Source organism: Entelurus aequoreus, linkage group LG12, assembly GCF_033978785.1.
Source record: "Entelurus aequoreus isolate RoL-2023_Sb linkage group LG12, RoL_Eaeq_v1.1, whole genome shotgun sequence".
Classification (NCBI taxonomy): Eukaryota; Metazoa; Chordata; class Actinopteri; order Syngnathiformes; family Syngnathidae; genus Entelurus; species Entelurus aequoreus.
Window position 1 is genome coordinate 30,171,952 of NC_084742.1, and position 19,240 is coordinate 30,191,191.

Here is a 19,240-nt window from a genome sequence, read left to right on the forward strand (position 1 = left end):
AAAGTTTGAGGCGATTTTATGACCAAAAATTAATTTATTCTGCTCAGTGCCGTGTTGTTTAAATTACATTTATTAACCGTAAAAGTACTTTGTACACGACCACATGTGAATTGTATTAACAACTTAAAACACCGGAGCTTCTTGGTTTCACCACAGCATGTGTCCAATTTTGCTCAGGGGGTTAATTAGGTGTAGTACCTACGTTTATTAATTGAGTTTGAGCACACTTTCTTGCACGGTGAATGAGGCTGTTAGTGTGTTTAATTAACTCTGCAAGAAAATGGTTTGATGTGGGTGGGTCGATACACACGTCAATAATTTGATACTAGGGTATCAGATCAATAAAAGTGTGAGGATATCAATATTTTAAAGTTAGCTCATATGTTTTATTTGTTGTGTTCAAAATATTGTCATATTATAGAATGTTATGACATTGGTTATAGTATTATTATTTTTTGAACTTGCATACAGTTACAATATGGTACACAACAAATTTCCAGTTTCATGTCCGAAAAGGAATAGGAGGAAGCAGAGCTTATTGAATCCTACTCCTTTTCCATTTCATAGCAATTTCTTACACATTTGTTTGTTCACTTACGGTGCTCAATTTGTAACACAAACAAAATACAGTTCTTATGAATAAATAGTTGTTTAAAGGTTGTGATTCACATGAGATGAATAGGATTATCTAATTTTCAATCAGGTTGAAGCTGTTTATCAGGATTATTCTTCCTTGTAATCATGGAGTTTGAACGGTTTCTTAAACTGGATCATATTGAACTTTGACTTCTTTGCTTAATCCAGTATCATGCAAATGGTTCTGTTAGGTTGGCAATGGTCCAATGCCTTACATCAGGGCTATTCAACCAAACCTGGCCAATGAATGACAAAAGACCGGCCCTCAAGTTCAGTTTAAAAAATTGGGAGAGACTAACATTTTTGTGGCAGATTCCTAAAAAACACTAGAGAGCTGTCATATAGATGATCTTTGACTAGCTTTTCTTAAAAACCGCAAGTACATTTTTTAAGGAATCCTTGCATTGACACTTCGGGCTGTTTTTTTCACAATTTAACTCACATTGTTACAAAAACAAATGTCAACTACAGAGGTTGCCAGTTCTCAGGAATACACTGAGTAAGAATATTCGTAAAGGCCAGTGACCTTATAGCTTATAGCTTTCTGGAAAGGCGGTCCCCAAAACATTTTAGTTGAACAGCCCTGCCTTAGATAGGCTCCAGCAACCCCCGCAACCCCGAACGGGACAAGCGGTAGAAAATGGATGGATGGATATATCCATAAAGACACACCAACCGCTACTGCAAACTTTCATATTTTCCATCAGATGAACATGTTGATTGTACATTTGAAACAACAAAAATAAAATAACTCTGAATTTTGACAGCTCACTTGATCCAATAGACAACCGTTTACCCTCTAATGTACGTAGTTGGGGCAAATTACCTCAAATCTTAATGAAATTGCGGGAACAGCGATATTTTGGTTGATTGGTGGGCTTTTTTTTTTTTATGAAAGAAAGAAACACGTGTGTAACAAAGCAACAACGTATGAACTGTTTTTGAAGTTGGGGTTTTTAGAAGTCTTTATTTTATGAAGATTACATCAAAGATAAGATGCAGTGTCCAGAAAGCCATGGAGCTTTGTTTGCTTTGGGTTACGGAGGACTCGTTGTTATAAAAGTATGTTTTCTTTAAAAAATATAGACCAACCTCTTTTTTCAAATGCAGGGTCAGTAGCACTTAGTTTGTGAATGCTGAGAAGAAACACATTTAGCTTGTTAGCTTTCAACAGAGCCCATAGCCCCTGTACTCCAAATGGTTCAAGGACAACTTTACATTTACTTTGGGTACAACCTTTTTTAGGCATTCTAGCCCAGAATCAGAAGGGTTTTAAAAGAAACTGTGTTTTTCTACACATCCTTACCACCCCGTTTTTTGAGTGTCTGCTGCTGCTCCTGCCGCCCTTCCAGTTGCGGAGCCAAACAATGGTACAGCTTCCCACATCTCCAAAGATGGGTGTCCCTCATCTTGCTGAACAGTCTGAGGAGAGGAAGGAAAAACTGGAAGACACAGTGATTGTTGGAAGTACAAAGGGAGACATATCTGCTACTCTGTGCGCCCTGGAGAGCATTGAATTTTCCAAAGCTTATCATGGGTATGAAAACTACATAGAAGATGGCCTTATCTGCCTCAAACACAAGGTTCGCAACTTGGAGAAAAAGAAGGTATATAGCAGCAATGCCCTTTGTATGTGGAAAAATGTTTGAACGCATGTTAGAATGTTGCAGACTTTTGTCTTGCTGCCACAGCTGAAACTGGAAGACTACAAGAAGAGGCTTGACTGCGGTGAGACACTAAACCAAGACCAAATGGTAAGTCTGGATTTTAAAATGGCATCATATTATAGAAGTGACTTAAAATATCATGTTGCTTCTTTCGCAAACCCTGTTTCTATTTCTTTGTGAGCGATAGGCCATTTTTACTGATCATGCATTAGTGGGATGAACAGCACAATTATAAATGTTGCATCTAAATAAAACCTGCCAATACTTCACTGCCTATACCAGGCAGCGTCCATCCATCCATTTCCTACCGCTTGTCCCTTTCGGGGTCATGAGGCGGCCTCGAGCCTATCCCACCTGCACCCGGCCAAACAACATTCACATTCACACACTAGAGCCAATTTAGTTTTGCCAATCTTATTTGAGAAAATGTACTTGTAAAAGGAGTCTAATGTTGAAGTGAGGAAAGGTAAATATGATGTATGATGGACTGTCTTATTGTACTATTGCACTTGCGCCCATTTGCAGGATATAATTTACAGCATTATATTACTCCCAAAATGAATGACATTAAACATTTTATGACATCAGGTGTATTTTTCCTTCCTGCAATATTGTAAAATGTTTTTATTTAAATTTAGATTAGACTACAACCTAATTAATCCCTGGGGTGTCTGCCCTCCAGGGAAATTAGGGTTCCAGTAGCAGAACCTCTGTATGCATTTACCAGGACAGTATTGGCAACACAGCACGCAGAGTAAAAATAAGTACACATTTTCAATCATGTGTGCTTACGGACTGTATCCCTTGCAGACTGTATTGTTCTATATTGATGTATTATGTAGGAACCAGTATATTAATAACAGAAAGAAACAACACTTTTGTGTGAATGAGTGTTAATGGGGGAGGGAGGTTTTTTGGGTTGGTGTACTAATTGTAAGTGTATCTTGTGTTTTTTATGTTGATTTAATAAAAATAAAAAAACGATACCGATAATAAAAAAATCGATACCGATAGCAAGCATTTATCGGTCGATAATATCGGCAGGCCGATAGCGGACATCTCTAAAGATAATGCTTAAATAGGAAACGTTTAAAGTTAAAGTACCAATGATTGTCACACACACACACTAAGTGTGATGAAATTTGTCCTCTGCATTTGACCCATTCCCTTGTTCACCCCCTGGGAGGTGAGGGGAGTAGTAAGCAGCAGCAGTGGTGGCCGTGACCGGGAATCATTTTTGGTGATTTAACCCCCAACCTCAACCCTTGATGCTGAGTGCCAAGCAGGGAGGTAACGGGTCCCATTTTTATGGTCTTTGGTATGACTCGGCCGTGGTTTGAACTCGCAACCTACCGATCTCAGGGCAGACACTCTAACCACTAGGCCACTGAGTAGGTGGCCTAGTGTATATCAAAGTATATAAAGTATATCAAACAAACCTTTAACGAAGTGATGACTGCAAACTTGCACGTTTTTCGACTCTGCTCCCTTGGACTGGAGTACGAGCTACTTTTCTCATTCGTCATCCGTCGTTCATTGTAGCGAATAATCTTTTTTTGTCTATCCTCTTGTTATGGGGCAGACTAGCTTGTACATGCACATGCATCCTCCGCACGGTCAGAAAGCATCTTAAAAATGGTCTGTAAAACATAATCTAATCTATGCAAACTTTTAACCAAAGAACCACTATTACATGTTATGTATACCACAAGGAAGAAATGTAGATCATCATAATATTACCCCTTTAACATGGCCTATGCTCACAGATGCCGCTATTGTTAAAGTACCAATGATTGTCACACACACACACACTAGGTGTGGTGAAATTTGTCCTCTGCATTTGACCATCCCCTTGTTCACCCCCTGGGAGGTGATTGGAGCAGTGGGCAGCAGCGGTGGCCACGCCCGGTAATCATTTTTGGTGATTTAACCTCCAATTCCAACCCTTGATGCTGAGTGCCAAGCAGGGAGTTAATGGGTCCCATTTTTATAGTCTTTGGTATGACTCGGCCGGGGTTTGAACTCCCAACCTACCGATCTCAGGGCAAACACTCTAACCACAAGGCTACTGTAAACTCAAAAGTAAATAGCAGAATTAGCTGCCTGGCGTAGGAACTGACAATATGTCACGTTTTACATGGGCAAAGACACTGTTTTGCTGAGATCCCTCAAATGCATGTTCCATTTCAATGGGCACCTGCAACATTTTTACATTGAATGTAAGGTTTTTTGTTTTGATCCGTAGGCTGCTGCTGATACGTATGAGCAGGTGGTGCACAATCTAAAGTTTGTTCAGGAGCTACACAAAACCCTGGATAGCTTGACGCAAAACGTAAGAATTTTCTCTTGCCGTTTTTGTTACAACAACGCAAGTTTTGTTTAATCAAATTACAATAGATCAATGCCTGCTGTCCTGTAGTTGGTAGTAATAGGAGGTGATCTAGTTGAAAAGCATGTGAGATGTTAAAACAAAGCCCCTTATAAATAGGGTAACAGAAATTATCTGTGTATCATTTGTTCATTATTTTTTCAATATAAAACTAAAAATAACCAATTTTTTTTTAATATAAGTTTAGAGACCTAAAACCGATAACGAATTAGTTTTTCAATTTCCAATTTTGTTAACAATTGGAAAATAGACAAAATGGATAACAGGGTATTTGAATTTATATTTTGCAAATCCGTTTTAACGGGTGTAGTTCTGTGGACTTGGGCTTGCAGGTAAAAAAAAATCTAGAAGACCACTGGTGTCTAAATAAAGTTGAAGTTATGTGATGGCTGTATTTTACTAAGCCCAAAATTGAAGATTGTATAACCTGTACAAAAATATAAGTTTTTTTTAAAATATCCATGTTTGTCTGGATATAACTGCAATATCTGGCAAAAGTCTGTATGGAACAAGATCTAATGTTGCCTTTCCATTTCCTAATAAAAAGATGCAAATAAAAGTCTTTTTAGCGGCCAAGTTAAGAGTTTTTAGGTTTCCTTTTTCAGATATTTATCCACTTTTTGTCACTACTACCCCAGTGATTCTAAATTCAAGTATATTGTGTCACTAACCTTAGCTATTTGCTGCCATTTAGTGGAAGATCATTTAACTGCACTCAAAGGTACAAGCGGTCAACAGACTTATTTGCAGTAACTAAGCATTTTATTTTATTTTTTTAACTATAGATTAAATGGAAAATTGTAGTATTGCAATATACTGTATATGTATGTGCATATAAATAGTGCTTTTCTAGACACTTACTGTATGATGTAGAGGTTTAGATATTAACATAATTGTGATTTTCTGCTAGCTTTCAATCTTGCATTTTTCAAACTGTAATCATGTTTCCTTTAGAAAGTATGTTTATATATTTTTTGTATGATTTATTGTTATTCCCGAATTACATAAAACTGTAAGCTGTAAATGATGTTTGTCATTGGTCATTTGCTGCTTAGCCCACCCTTTAGAAAATCTCTCTCTCTCTCTCTCTCTCTCTCTCTCTCTCTCTCTCTCTCTCTCTCTCTCTAGCTAGATATATATATAGCTATAGATGTGTGTGTGTGTATATATAGCTATATCATATATATATATAGCTATAGATGTGTGTGTGTGTGTATTGGGGCTGCAACAACTAATCGATTAAAATCGATTATAAAAATAGTTGCCGATTCATTTAGTCATCGATTCGTTGGATCTATGCTATGCGCATGCGCAGAGGCTTTTTTTTATTTTTTAAATAAACCTTTATTTATAAACTGCAACATGTACAAACAGCTGAGAAACAATAATCAAAATAAGTATGGTGCCAGTATGCTGTTTTTTTTTCAATAAAATACTGGAAAGGATAGAAATGTAGTTTGTCTCTTTTATCCGATTATTAATCGAGTAATCGAAGTAATAATCGACAGATTAATCGATTATCAAATTAATCGTTAGTTGCTGCCCTAGTGTATATATATATATATATATATATATATATATATATATATATATATATATATATATATATATATATATATATATATAGCTATAGATGTGTGTATATATCTATCTATCTATATATATATAGCTATATATATATATATATATATATATATATATATATATATATATATATATATATATATATAGCTATAGATGTGTGTATATATATCTATCTATCTATATATAGCTATATATATATATATATATATATATATATATTTATCTATCTATCCATATATAGATATATATCTATATATAGATATATCTAGATATATCTCTCTCTCTCTCTCTCTCTCTATATATATATATATATATATATATATATATATATATATATATATATATATATATATATATATATATATATATATATATATAGCTGAATCAAATAATTTGAGTTTATTAACTACTACAAAAAATAGTTATGTTGTACTAAAATTGTTTTTTGCTCTATTGCTGGTTAAATTATGATGAAAAATATAAACAAACATTTTTACTTTTGTTAAGAAAATTATTAGTAACACATTTTGCTGTCATGGACTGAGATGTCCCCCGACTCAAAATAACACAAATCTGCATGGCTGTAGCTCAACTTTCATGTTCATCTTTAGGCTGCTTGACTTGTCATAGACTTGACTCCAAGGGAACAGTTCACCTGCAGGTTTGCCAAGTAGCCCTCAATATTAAGCACTTAATTACTGTAATGCATGGCTGATTTTAAAATTCAATGAAGGTTTTCCCCAATACTGACAGTTTTCTATAACGGAGCAGTAGCATTACACCATTTTGGCTTCCCAAGATTGTCCCCAGTCATAAGGGATTATAGCTGCATTTTATTTGGGAATTACAATATGCTGTGTTTCAATTTGATCATTAGTCTTTAAGAATGTTGCAATTTGAAGTTGGTTGATATGTCTTCGCAGCTGTTAAGCTCGCAGAAGAGGGCTGTCAAGCGGCAACAAGTGGTGAGGATAGAGGCAGAGAGGAAGCAGTTAAACATGGTGCTCCAGATCCAACACCTCCTTACCAGCCTAGAACAAGAGCATGTAAAAAAAGACCTACTAAATGGACACAACCAGGCACCCTACCTCCCAGTCCAGAAACTGCACAGCCTTGGCCAGCTTGCCAACTTGCTTGGAGTAAGGCAGGATAACAGATTAAGGTGATTTTACAGTCTTGCTTTGTAATAAGTGTGATAATTAAAAATGCCAAAATCTGCAGTTTCAGCTTATTTTCCCTTCAGTTCCCATGTTTAGGCATGTGTTATTCTCATTCAGGCCTTTTTAGATGCATGCATATTATTCAAATCAGCCTTTTTTTTATGGCAAAGAATTCACACAAATGTTAATCTCCCAGACCTTATCACGCTTCGCAGTCGTCTGACTTTTTCTTTTGAGATTCTTTTTGTTATGCTGGGATTCTTCATACAGGATTAGTTTTAGATGTAAACAGTCACTTTGTACATGTTTCACTCATCTTGACAGTGTTTTACAGGCTTCATTACTTAGAAGTGGATGTCACTTTATATAACCGACAAGAGTAAGAGATGTGCTTTCAATGTCTCCAACCGCCAGGGATGAAACAATATGAACATTTCATACCACTTGTTATCGTGACCAAAATTATCACGGCTATCATTATCGCTTTATTGTTGAATGTGCTTAAAAAGTTATTTCAAAAACAAAAACAAAAACTGAAATAGACAATGTTAGAAAATCCTTTATTTTGCATGTTTTGTTTATTTTGCTTTACTGACACTGTTTTATTTCAAATATTTTATTGTTTTAAATATTTATTTTTACTGTAACACTTTTAGAATTATTTAAATGAAAAGTGCTTAACAAATAAAATATATTATTACTAATTTCTGACAGGCTTTGTGGCGTCCTTCTCCGTTTAGCAGTCTTTGAACGCACCGTAGAAACTGCGCCATTTTTTTTCTCTTTGTATGGAAGGATCACTCTGTCCTAAAAGCGCGGCTTGTAGGTTAAATGTGCACAATTCCATAAGTGGTTTACTTAGACAGCAAAGTTTTTGTATACGTCTATATTGGGGTATATCGTTTCTTAATGGGGAAATACGTTGCAGTCTCTTGTTTTCATGTTCGTAAAAAGGCGTTCGAGCTGAGGGCAGTAAGTCTGAGTTTATCAAATTGCGGCAATCAATCGCGGGTTTTCGATAATTTTAATTTAAAGTTGTAATACCAACCATCCGAAGTTTTACCGTGGTTATCATTATTACGGCTTATCATTACATCCCTCCTCACCGCTGATGTTTTTTTTAGTTGAGTTATTCCCACTTTAACATTTGATTTCAGACACTCATCAAAGTTACTTTGCCCCAGTGTTTTAATTGCGTTTCAATATTTTGTTTTTATTTGTGAAGTAGTGCTATCCACTTCTTTCTTGGCAATCATTTGCTTTTCTATTTCCTGGACCAGTTGAGTTGAGGATATGGAGAAGACATGATAGTGCTTGCCTAAGGGAGATGTGTGTTACAATAGCCCTATTAACAAAGATAATCCTACACATAATAGTTTGCTTTTAACATTACTAATGCTAAATGTTTTTAGTACCATTTATAAAAAAATAAATTACATAAAATAATAATAATAATCATAGGAAACAAGAATTGCATTGTTTGCTGCACCTACGGACGCAGGAATGGCTCATTAATACAAGGCATAGGTGTGCTATCTGAGCCGAGGATGTCGTTGTGGCTTGTGCAGCCCTTTGAGACACTTGTGATTTAGGGCTATATAAGTAAACTTTGATTGATTGATTGCTATCATCTTTATTGCTGACCTTTTACTTCAACTACTTAAAAATATGGAGCTGCAAGCAGTGTTGCTTGCAGCTCTGATACAGGAGAATGACAGGGAAACATTGAAAATATATACTGTAAATGTGTTCAAATAACAACTGTATGCATATGGCAGCATTACTAAGGGACAGTCCAGGACATGCCCTAGTCATCCCTGACTATAAACTTGTATCTTGAGTAAAGATGGTGTGTCCTAAATTTTTATACATTTGGAAAAAAAGCATTGTCAATGTGTTGTCTGAACGGATGGTAAGCCAGCTATCTTCTAAGCCCGTTTTCAAGCATGTACTGCAACACTAAATGTTTATATGAGCCTTATCTTGTGATCTGACATTGGGTTCCAATTGGCAAACTACTGATTGCTTGAAACTGAAATAAATTAACTGACTAATTTTTAATGGATTTTTCTTTTTGTTGAAGTTTAGAGCAGCGGATGGCGCAAGCGACTGTGGTCTACATGGATCTTCTGGAGGGAAAAGACAAACCAGTAGCTGGATCGACATGTGTGTATAAAATAACCATTGACTCGCCATAGCTAATATGACAGATACTTGGAGGGCACTAACTTTCCATTATGTTGTAAGCATTATATCATGTAAACTACTTACAAACCCCATTTCCATATGAGTTGGGAAATTGTGTTTGATGTAAATATAAACTGAATACAACGATTTGCAAATAATTTTCAACCCATATTCAGTTGAATATGCTACAAAGACAACCTATTTGATGTTCAAACTGATAAACTTTTTTTTTTTTTGCAAATAATCATTAACTTTAGAATTTGATGCCAGCAACACGTGACAAAGAAGTTGGGAAAGGTGGCGATAAATACTGATAAAGTTGAGGAATGCTCATCAAACACTTATTTGGAACATCCCGCAGGTGAACATGCAAATTGGGAACAGGTGGGTGCCATGATTGGGTATAAAAGTAGATTCCATGAAATGCTCAGTCATTCACAAACAAGGATGGGGCGAGGGTCACCACTTTGTCAATAAATGCGTGAGCAAATTGTTGAACAGTTTAAGAAAAACCTTTCTCAACCAGCTATTGCAAGGAATTTAGGGATTTCACCATCTACGGTACATAATATCATCAAAGGGTTCAGAGAATTTGGAGAAATCACTGCACGTAAGCAGCTAAGCCCGTGACCTTCGATCCCTCAGGCTGTATGCATCAAGCGACATCAGTGTGTAAAGGATATCGCCACATGGGCTCAGGAACACTTCGGAAACCCACTGTCAGTAACTACAGTTGGTCGCTACTTCTGTAAGTGCAAGTTAAAACTCTCCTATGCAAGGCGAAAACCGTTTATCAACAACACCCAGAAACGCCGTCGGCTTCGCTGGGCCTGAGCTCATCTAAGATGGACTGATACAAAGTGGAAAAGTGTTCTGTGGTCTGACAAGTCCACATTTCAAATTGTTTTTGCAAACTGTGGATGTCGTGTCCTCCGGACCAAAGAGGAAAAGAACCATCCGGATTGTTATAGGCGCAAAGTTGAAAAGCCAACATCTGTGATGGTATGGGGGTGTATTAGTGCCCAAGACATAGGTAACTTACACATCTGTGAAGGCGCCATTAATGCTGAAAGGTACGTACAGGTTTTGGAGCAACATATGTTGCCATCCAAGCAACGTTACCATGGACGCCCCTGCTTATTTCAGCAAGACAATGCCATGCCACGTGTTACATCAACGTGGCTTCATAGTAAAAGAGTGCGGGTACTAGACTGACCTGCCTGTAGTCCAGACCTGTCTCCCATTTGAAAATGTGTGGCGCATTATGAAGCCTAAAATATCACAACGGAGACCCCCGGACTGTTGATTGAACAACTTAAGCTGTACATCAAGCAAGAATGGGAAAGAATTCCACCTGAGAAGCTTAAAAAATGTGTCTCCTCAGTTCCCAAACGTTTACTGAGTGTTGTTAAAAGGAAAGGCCATGTATCACAGTGGTGAACATGCCCTTTCCCAACTACTTTGGCACGTGTTGCAGCCATGAAATTCTAAGTTAATTATTTGCAAAAAAAAAAATAAAGTTTATGAGTTTGAACATCAAATATCTTGTCTTTGTAGTGCATTCAATTGAATATGGGTTGAAAAGGATTTGCAAATCATTGTATTCCGTTTATATTTACATCTAACACAATTTCCCAACTCATATGGAAACGGGGTTTGTATATATATTTGGGTTTTTTGTCATGTCCTATTACTCAATCGTGTCCAAGTTTGACTTTTAGCTGTCATTTGAGGTGCATTTTAAAAACTTAAAACCTACTTGCGTCTCTCCAAAATTGCAATTGGATTTGTGATTTTTAGATTTTATATACATAAAAATGCATAAAACTGTGAAAATAACGAGTGAAGGAAGACATGTTTACCGCCACTGAGCTTGTTCTATGTACAGTGCTATTGGGTTTGATCCTTGACCAACCTTGGCTTCTCCATACCGTATTGACCAGAATGTAAGACTACTTTTCCCCTAGAAAAATACAGAAAAAAAACATAATTATGTGCATGCAAACCAACAGCTTGTTTTACAAGAGTTTTTCTTTCTTCCAGTGAACTGGAGGGAGGCTCTCTGGATTAGATTAAATATGTGTTGACACACCCACATACAGTATCACTATACGGAAGAAAGAGGACAAATCAGTGATTGTCAAGTGGAATCAAGAAGAGCTGGGTTATAGCAGGTGGAACCAAAACTCCCTGTGTGATTTTGGAACAAAGCTTTACCTTGGGTGACATTGCTAGTATAATTATACACACCTTTTTATATGGATAAATCTTCTGGGTGCCGCAGGCTTTCTGTGGACGCTTAGGTGAGCATTTAAGAAGCAAGTGCAAGAGTTAAATGGTGACCAAAACTGGTCAAATATTCTCAATCTAAATGTAGTAGTCCACAAATGTTCACTAAGTTTGTGGTCGGGACTTTGTGTGTTTTTTATTAAATTAATGATACTAGTCTCTGACTGTTCACTAATTTTCACCATTTAAAGGTCTTGTGGTTAAATTGTCTTCTGTTCTCGTTACATGAATGTTTTATTGATATTTAGTATTTGGCTACACCGATACAACCAATTCAATTTAATTTGCTTGGTTTGACCTCTCAGAGCCAGTTTTGATAATGTTTGGGAATATTGACCTGTTGGAACACCCAATTGTCATCAAGGTTCAGTTGTCGAGCTGTTGAGTTTTAGATCCATTTAGATAACTTTGAGGTAATCTTCCATTATTCTATCTTCTTTCTGACCCTTTTTAAAATTTAATTCATACAGTAGTACTCCGCACCCCAAGACAATATATTTATATATTATAATAGGCATCAGGCACAGTATCGTTATTTATAGGCTACCATTAGTTTTTTAAAGAAGCAAAATTCTATGTTTCGAAGGCATGTTTTGGGGATAATTTAAACTATTGTTAAAAACTTTGTCGGATGGACATGGTTAACCCATTTAAGAACAATATATGTCACCCAGTAGCCAGGCTGTACAGTTCTTGTAATCACGCACTAAACTCCTCTGGAAAGATCGAGAAACTGTTTGTACATCTTCTGTGTGAATGGCTGATTAGTTATGTTTAAATTAGTTCAATCTTGCACTTTCCTCCTATTTTTAAAAGTCATTGTACAACAGTGGTGTGTCAAAACTGGAATGTTAAACCAGCAATTGTACTTTCGCTCATATATTCAGTAAGGTTTTTTTTTTTGTCAGTTTTATTCATGGGCTTAGGTAATTTTCTTTGTTGTGTAATAGAAATGGTAATGACACGCCATACTAAATTGTCCATTGGTTTCTATATTCTTTTTTTGTCCAGTTAAACTACTTAAAGAAGAGCTCACCCGATTGTTGAACTCCAAATACTTCACCTGTCTTCCTTTCAAAAAGACTCCAGGTTTGTTCCAAGAGTTAAATGAGTATAACAGTACAGTAAGTGGTTACACTCATTGTCTGACTCCATCTGTGACTGTTCTACTACTGGTAAATATATCAATTCCTAACTAGTATCCCATACAACAATACAATAACAGTAAACTATATATAAAAGAGATGAGAAAACAACCGTACATGATTATGTGGTAGGTTTTTGTGAGATCCAGAGCAGCCTTTGTAACATGATCTCTTCAAATACTACAATTTTTAATACTGTAATCATTTGGACCTATTTGTATCTCTGACAGACATATCAAAGATGACGCCCACTGAAGTTCCTAAAGAGGTAATACAACGTTTTTAAAGATATACCACAGTTTTGACTAAAGTTCTACAATGGAATTTCTGATTTGTTTGTATTTAGAAACTATTTCACCTATGACAGAGGTTGTGTAAAATTTATGGACCAAAGAATTTTCCAAGAACTCCTTAAAAATCCTCATTGATTTTAATTTAAAAAATTTGAATATAATTATGCCATTTCTACTAGCTGAACCAGGAATTATTTATTTCAACCTAAATACCTCTGACAAACCATAAAGTTTGAACAGTAAAAAGATTGGAACAGTCCAAATGAACCCAGTTTTGTTTTAAAGTGTTTTTAATTGGTTAAACTTTAACACCATGATAAGAATATTTTTATTACTTACTGCCTCTTATCAAAGTTACTGACAGAAAAATTAACATTGTTACAGTGTTCATTAAGCCTTTGCTCCATGGATTCATTTACAAGCGCTTGAACACACGATACATTCTGGCCTTTGTTATTGTTCTCAATAAAAGCCAAGCCCAATGTACTGTAACTGTCCTTATTTTTTAAGATTACTCAGTTTGGCCTGTCACTATAGATATTGTCTCCTGAGTGACCCACAGTTAGCATTTTTATAAAAATGACTTTTTCAACGTGTTCAAATCACTTTTGCATAAATACCATGATGGAATGCACAGACACTTAGAAGAATTGTGTCATATTGAATGTTCATACATACTTTATGTATGCACAAAGACTGTGTGTGTGTGTGTGTGTGTGTGTGTGTGTGTGTGTGTGTGTGTGTGTGTGTGTGTGTGTGTGTGTGTGTGTGTGTGTGTGTGTGTGTGTGTGTGTGTGTGTGTGTGTGTGTGTGTGTGTGTGTGTGTGTGTGTGTGTGTGTGTGTGTGTGTGTGTGTGTGTGTGTGTGTGTGTGTGTGTGTGTGTGTGTGTGTGTGTGTGTGTGTGTGTGTGTGTGTGTGTGTGTGTGTGTGTGTGTGTGTGTGTGTGTGTGTGTGTGTGTGTGTGTGTGTGTGTGTGTGTGTGTGTGTGTGTGTGGCAACACAACTCATCAGAGTCCCGTAACATCTGGAGTTGTTTTTTGTTTTGTCTGGGTGCCTTACTGTCAAATTAGGAGTATTGGCATCCCTGATAAAGGTTGCAAGCTAAATTGTAAAGCTTTTTAAAGTTGTCATGCAATGTGGAAGGAAGTTTAAAGCCGTATATTTAAACAAAAGAAAACCCATTCCAATTGTGAGGTTTCAATGTACTATGAACTTTAGGTATTTCGGTTTCTTGACAGTTATTTGTGTTCTATCTGCCATTAAGACTATTGCTGCTCAAAACCGGATCGGAGAGTTTCGGGTCATGAAAGTAGAGGAACCTCCTGACTGCTGGGATCTGGATGGAGTCACTTCACCTCAAGTTACAGTCCACAAGCCATGGAAAGGAGCAGCTACTTTAATCCCCAAAGTTCCCATTACTGACAAGAGCAAATCCACTGAGAGCAGAAAGGTAAATGGTTGCCAACAACTGGATTTTAAGTACCGGTAATTCATATTGTTCTAGATATCTGTTGTCATTTGTCGTTTGTTTGATTATTTAAGGAGCATTCATACTGCGCTCGGTTAATAACTGGTGGGAAGAGCAACAAGGTTAGCTGTCTGTGTGTACTGTGGTTGTTTTTAGAAAGTCCTCTGTGAGGCACTATGTGGACCTTTAGCAATGTTTGGGTAGAGGTGTAAACAGACCTACAGTTAAAGCATCTTCAGCTTTATAAAGCTCAATGTATGTAATAATATTGAAATCTTACAAGCAGCTCCACTTTTCCAGAGTCTGGCGAATGGTGGTTCATCAGTCTATTTGGAATTGGAGACAAGAAAAGATGGCTTCCTAGAGCCACATTTCTATTTCCATTTGCACAAAAATAAATGGGTTTGTGCCCTTGATTTGTGCTACCCATTGACCAAGTTTAATAAACAGTAATTTTTAGATGTTTTTGTAAGATGTTATACTACCACACACAAATGTATTAACCAGTGAAAACAGTAGTATTTAACAATTTATGTCCATAGTTACTGTAGTCTTTCATGATTTTTTAAAATTGCTTTCAGGAGCGGAAAGCTAAAAGGAGCCAAAACGCCAAGACTGTGAGTACAAAAAAAACCATAATTTCAAAAATATAAGTTTGACTTTGAGCATTAGGTTTTGTGATTCCTGACAGGATGTTCTCATGGATTTACCAGGACTAAAATTTGACTCCCTGTCAACCTTATCCAAAGACCCTATCCTGAGGAAAAAGGATTTGGAAGACCTAATGACAAATATTTGTGGCTCATTCAGTTTTATACAGGTGAAATTTAGCTCCTACTATACTCCTTAAAAGCATTGTAAGAGTCAGGCAAATTGCTTTTATTTTTTTGTATGGTTGTGATATGTTTGTCGAACATGCATACAGTTACAAAATACTTTAAATTTTTCAAGTTTCTTGTTACATGTCCTATAGTTCCAAAACAGTTAGTTTTAACATTACATAATAATAAATATCAAACAAAATCGACATTTCAGCTTACATCTCCAGGTATTAACATGCGGACATTGGATACACAATTTAAAAGATGGCACATTTTTTGAAGCTTGTCATGTTAAAGAAAGATAATAATCAGTGACAAGAAGTGCAATGTTTTGAAATTGATCACTTTCCAGACTATAGAGCAAATATTTTACCTTCTCCGTAACAACCCAAAAACAAACAACTGGAAGAGGCTGCTGTGAAAGTAAAAAAAATAACATCACAAAAGAAGAAAGTTGGGTCATCATGTCAATGGGGTAAACAGGCTTGTTGCAGTTATTGACGCAAATGATGTGCTGTTAAATTCAGTCTTATGTTTTAAAATAGATCAAAGTGAATAAGAACCCAGATCCATTTGTGCTTAAAGGAACATGATAGGTGTCTGATACCACAGGCACAGATTGTTTTACAGACCTCTTAAATTTGGCTCAATTTGAAAGCTAACACTTAGACTAGTGTTGGGGATCATCGCATGACCATAACAGGGTTCGGAAGCACTCAAAAACTGGCTTGACTTTGTTTATTAAATAAAGGGGAAAAAAAGGCTTTTGCGTTGTGCCAAGAAGGGTGCATGCAAACTTTATGATGAACCTCCCTATTAAGAATTGGAATGGTTCGCAACGGAAATTGAAACGAGGAATCTGAAACGAAACCGTTCTAATTCAAACGATGTCCTATTCTAATTTAAGTTCAGACCAATGGTGTCATTGTTGTGTGTGCAGCCCTTCGAGGCACCTGTGATGAAGGGCTATATAAATAATCTTTGATTGATTGATTGATTGATACGCTTAACAAACTTTCCACAGTACAGGTATCATTCCTCTACCGGTAAAGCTTACTAAACAAGCAGCTTTATTTTTAAACGGTAGCAAATATGTACATTTTCACACCTTATCGGAAAACCGAACTATAAAGTTGTCCCCTGTATCTTTATACCAAGACCCTCCCCGCAAACCTTATAGATTCAAAGGAAAAATACTTATTTTGGATATGCGTTTGTCCAGAAAGCCTCTCAAGTCCAGTGTTAAAGAGGTTGTTAAAGTGGTTTAAATGGCAAAATAAACTTTCGGAAATGAGTTGGCTCCCTCATGTGTGTTTACCTGACACATGGCTATTTTGGGGAAGCCATATCCTGGGATAGTCACGTGACAACCGCTCAAATGTTTCGTATCCATCACTCAGGGACAAGGCTGTATAAGGCCTATTTTAGGACAATTAAAGTGTTGGATTTCTATGGTTTAAGTCTGTTCATTTGACAGCAAAAATAACAGAATTGTCCGCACTGTTGCAATACTTATGGAGGTAAGTATATACTGTAACTTTCATTGTGCTTATTTGTTTTTGTTAAACATTTTAAATTGCTTTGCAGAATTCTCTTCTAGATTGTGGGTCATTTCCAGATAATGGACACTCCAAATTGAAAAGGGAGCCACCTGAACAGTCATCTCCTTTGGGTAATGTTGACTTGGAATTTGCAATTCTCTCAAATTTAGTTTGACTACTATTCTACACTGTCTGGTTTCTGCAGTTTTTTAGGATTAAAACAATCCATGCTACATAAAGTATAAAATTAGTAGTTTTATAGATTTAGTAATTTAAGTCACTGCTTTGACGAAGCAAATACTGTATTAGAACGCATCATTGGTATTTGCTGGGTATGCAATTAACTAGATTTGCAGAATTCACTGATTCTCTGCAACAATGCCAAACATTGAAATGTTATGCTGATTAGTTGATTGCGTCATTTAGCACATTCCAGCGATCTTTAGATGACGCCAACTGATGGCTACCTAGGTAAATGTTCATCACTGCACACTCGCCATTTTGGGCATCAATTTGAATGTTTATAACTCGTAACTCTACTTACTCTTCGTAAATAAGGTAGCGTCTGGACATCTTTTGACAGATTTGGATTATTTTTGGCTTCCAAGTGACAAGATTCAGGTATGGGTAATAGTGAATATAAATCAAATGTGAAACACAAAAATTGGATTTGACTTTTTGATTTTGAGATGTTGGCCCTAATCACGGTTCAGTCCGTTCCTCGGTTTTACAGTTATGGTTCAGTTAATTTCCTATTCAGTCAGAACAAAATACAAAACTTACAACTTTTCTGTAAACCGCTTGAATGAGTTTTAAGTGAAACAGAAAAATGTTAATTGCGAGCAGCCGGCAATTCTCAAATAAATACAACTCTTCAAAAAGGTTTGTTTCTTTTTCGGAAAATCCAACAATGCAAACAAGTGCAACAGTAACAGTGGTAACTGTGGTTTGGTTGGTTCGAGGTGACAGCCAGACAAAAAGGGGCGGGAGAGAAGCTGAGGTGGCTCGGGCATCTCGTTTAGATGCCTATTATGTGCCTCCTTGGTAATGTGTTGGGGGCCTGCCCAACTGAGATAAGGCCCCAAATAAACCATAGACATGCTGGAGGAACAATGTCTCACAGATGGCCTGGGAATGCCATTGTGACACTCTGAGCCTGCAACATATCGAGTTTCGGATATTTACTATGGAGGAATTCGTTTTTATTATGAAAACAATTTGAATGTCAAACAGCGCCACAGAATAGATTTGTCTTTAAGGGGTCACACTAAGTGTTGTCACTTGGTGATACTTTGCCATTATGGCCCTTTCTCTCATGTAATGTAAATGATGTACATCAAATCATTCTGTATTTGCAGATATTGTATGTTTTAAGGGAGAGTCTAAAAAGCTTGGTTTGATGCAATTTTGTAACATGTTAACATTGCTCCAACATATCAATATCAACCTGGCGTTTTGGTTAATTGGTTTCTTATTGTATTATATCCCTCAACAGCTCAGGCAGATTTAATAAGCTCAAGTGAGTCCCTTTCAAAGGAAATGCATGTAAGTAGTCATGCATCGGACTGTTTTCAGATTTGTGTTGGTCATATGGCAATAGCTTACCATTTTTTCTCTGACAGTCGACCCCAAACCCTAATAGGCTTCTGGACCGAAAAACCAGTCTGACAAATGGGGACCAATGCCTAAAAAGCTATGGACTGGAGCTTTCCTCAGATGTAAGTTATTTCATACACTCAGATGTTGCATACTTTTAAGGTATTTATTTCTAGAGCTTGAAGCTGTTTCTTTCCCCTACAGGAGAATCTACAATTGCCTGACAGAGGGAAACTTTCCTTGCCATTGTTTGGCAACACAGAGTTGACAATTACTGTCAGTTTGAAGTATTGGTGGTGGGAATTACAGAGTAACAATATTTTGCCAACTCATATTGACTGTACAAAATTCATACAATACTATACATCACAATACTTGTAAGGAAGGGAACAGTTTTAGTTCGTAGCAAGTTACGAAATACACCTAACCCATCTAATGAAACACTCTTCAAATCATTCATGTA

The 19,240-nt window shown here is 36.5% G+C and overlaps 1 protein-coding gene across 2 annotated transcripts in view; it reads left to right on the forward strand.

Moving 5' to 3' along the window:
- Positions 1 to 19,240, forward strand: part of caprin2 (caprin family member 2) — a 29,044-nt gene that overhangs the window by 248 nt on the left and 9,556 nt on the right. The window contains exons 2-15 of one of the 2 annotated variants that reach the window (XM_062065607.1): positions 1,989 to 2,243; positions 2,328 to 2,390; positions 4,549 to 4,635; positions 7,200 to 7,438; positions 9,520 to 9,602; positions 12,924 to 13,001; positions 13,288 to 13,325; positions 14,616 to 14,801; positions 15,401 to 15,436; positions 15,511 to 15,639; positions 17,228 to 17,312; positions 18,677 to 18,726; positions 18,804 to 18,899; positions 18,982 to 19,053. In XM_062065607.1, the coding sequence (XP_061921591.1) occupies positions 2,004 to 2,243; positions 2,328 to 2,390; positions 4,549 to 4,635; positions 7,200 to 7,438; positions 9,520 to 9,602; positions 12,924 to 13,001; positions 13,288 to 13,325; positions 14,616 to 14,801; positions 15,401 to 15,436; positions 15,511 to 15,639; positions 17,228 to 17,312; positions 18,677 to 18,726; positions 18,804 to 18,899; positions 18,982 to 19,053 (1,482 nt within the window). In that variant the 5' untranslated portion in view covers positions 1,989 to 2,003. The remainder of the gene's footprint in view (positions 1 to 1,988; positions 2,244 to 2,327; positions 2,391 to 4,548; positions 4,636 to 7,199; positions 7,439 to 9,519; positions 9,603 to 12,923; positions 13,002 to 13,287; positions 13,326 to 14,615; positions 14,802 to 15,400; positions 15,437 to 15,510; positions 15,640 to 17,227; positions 17,313 to 18,676; positions 18,727 to 18,803; positions 18,900 to 18,981; positions 19,054 to 19,240) is intronic. The other variant, XM_062065608.1, reaches the window with a different exon arrangement.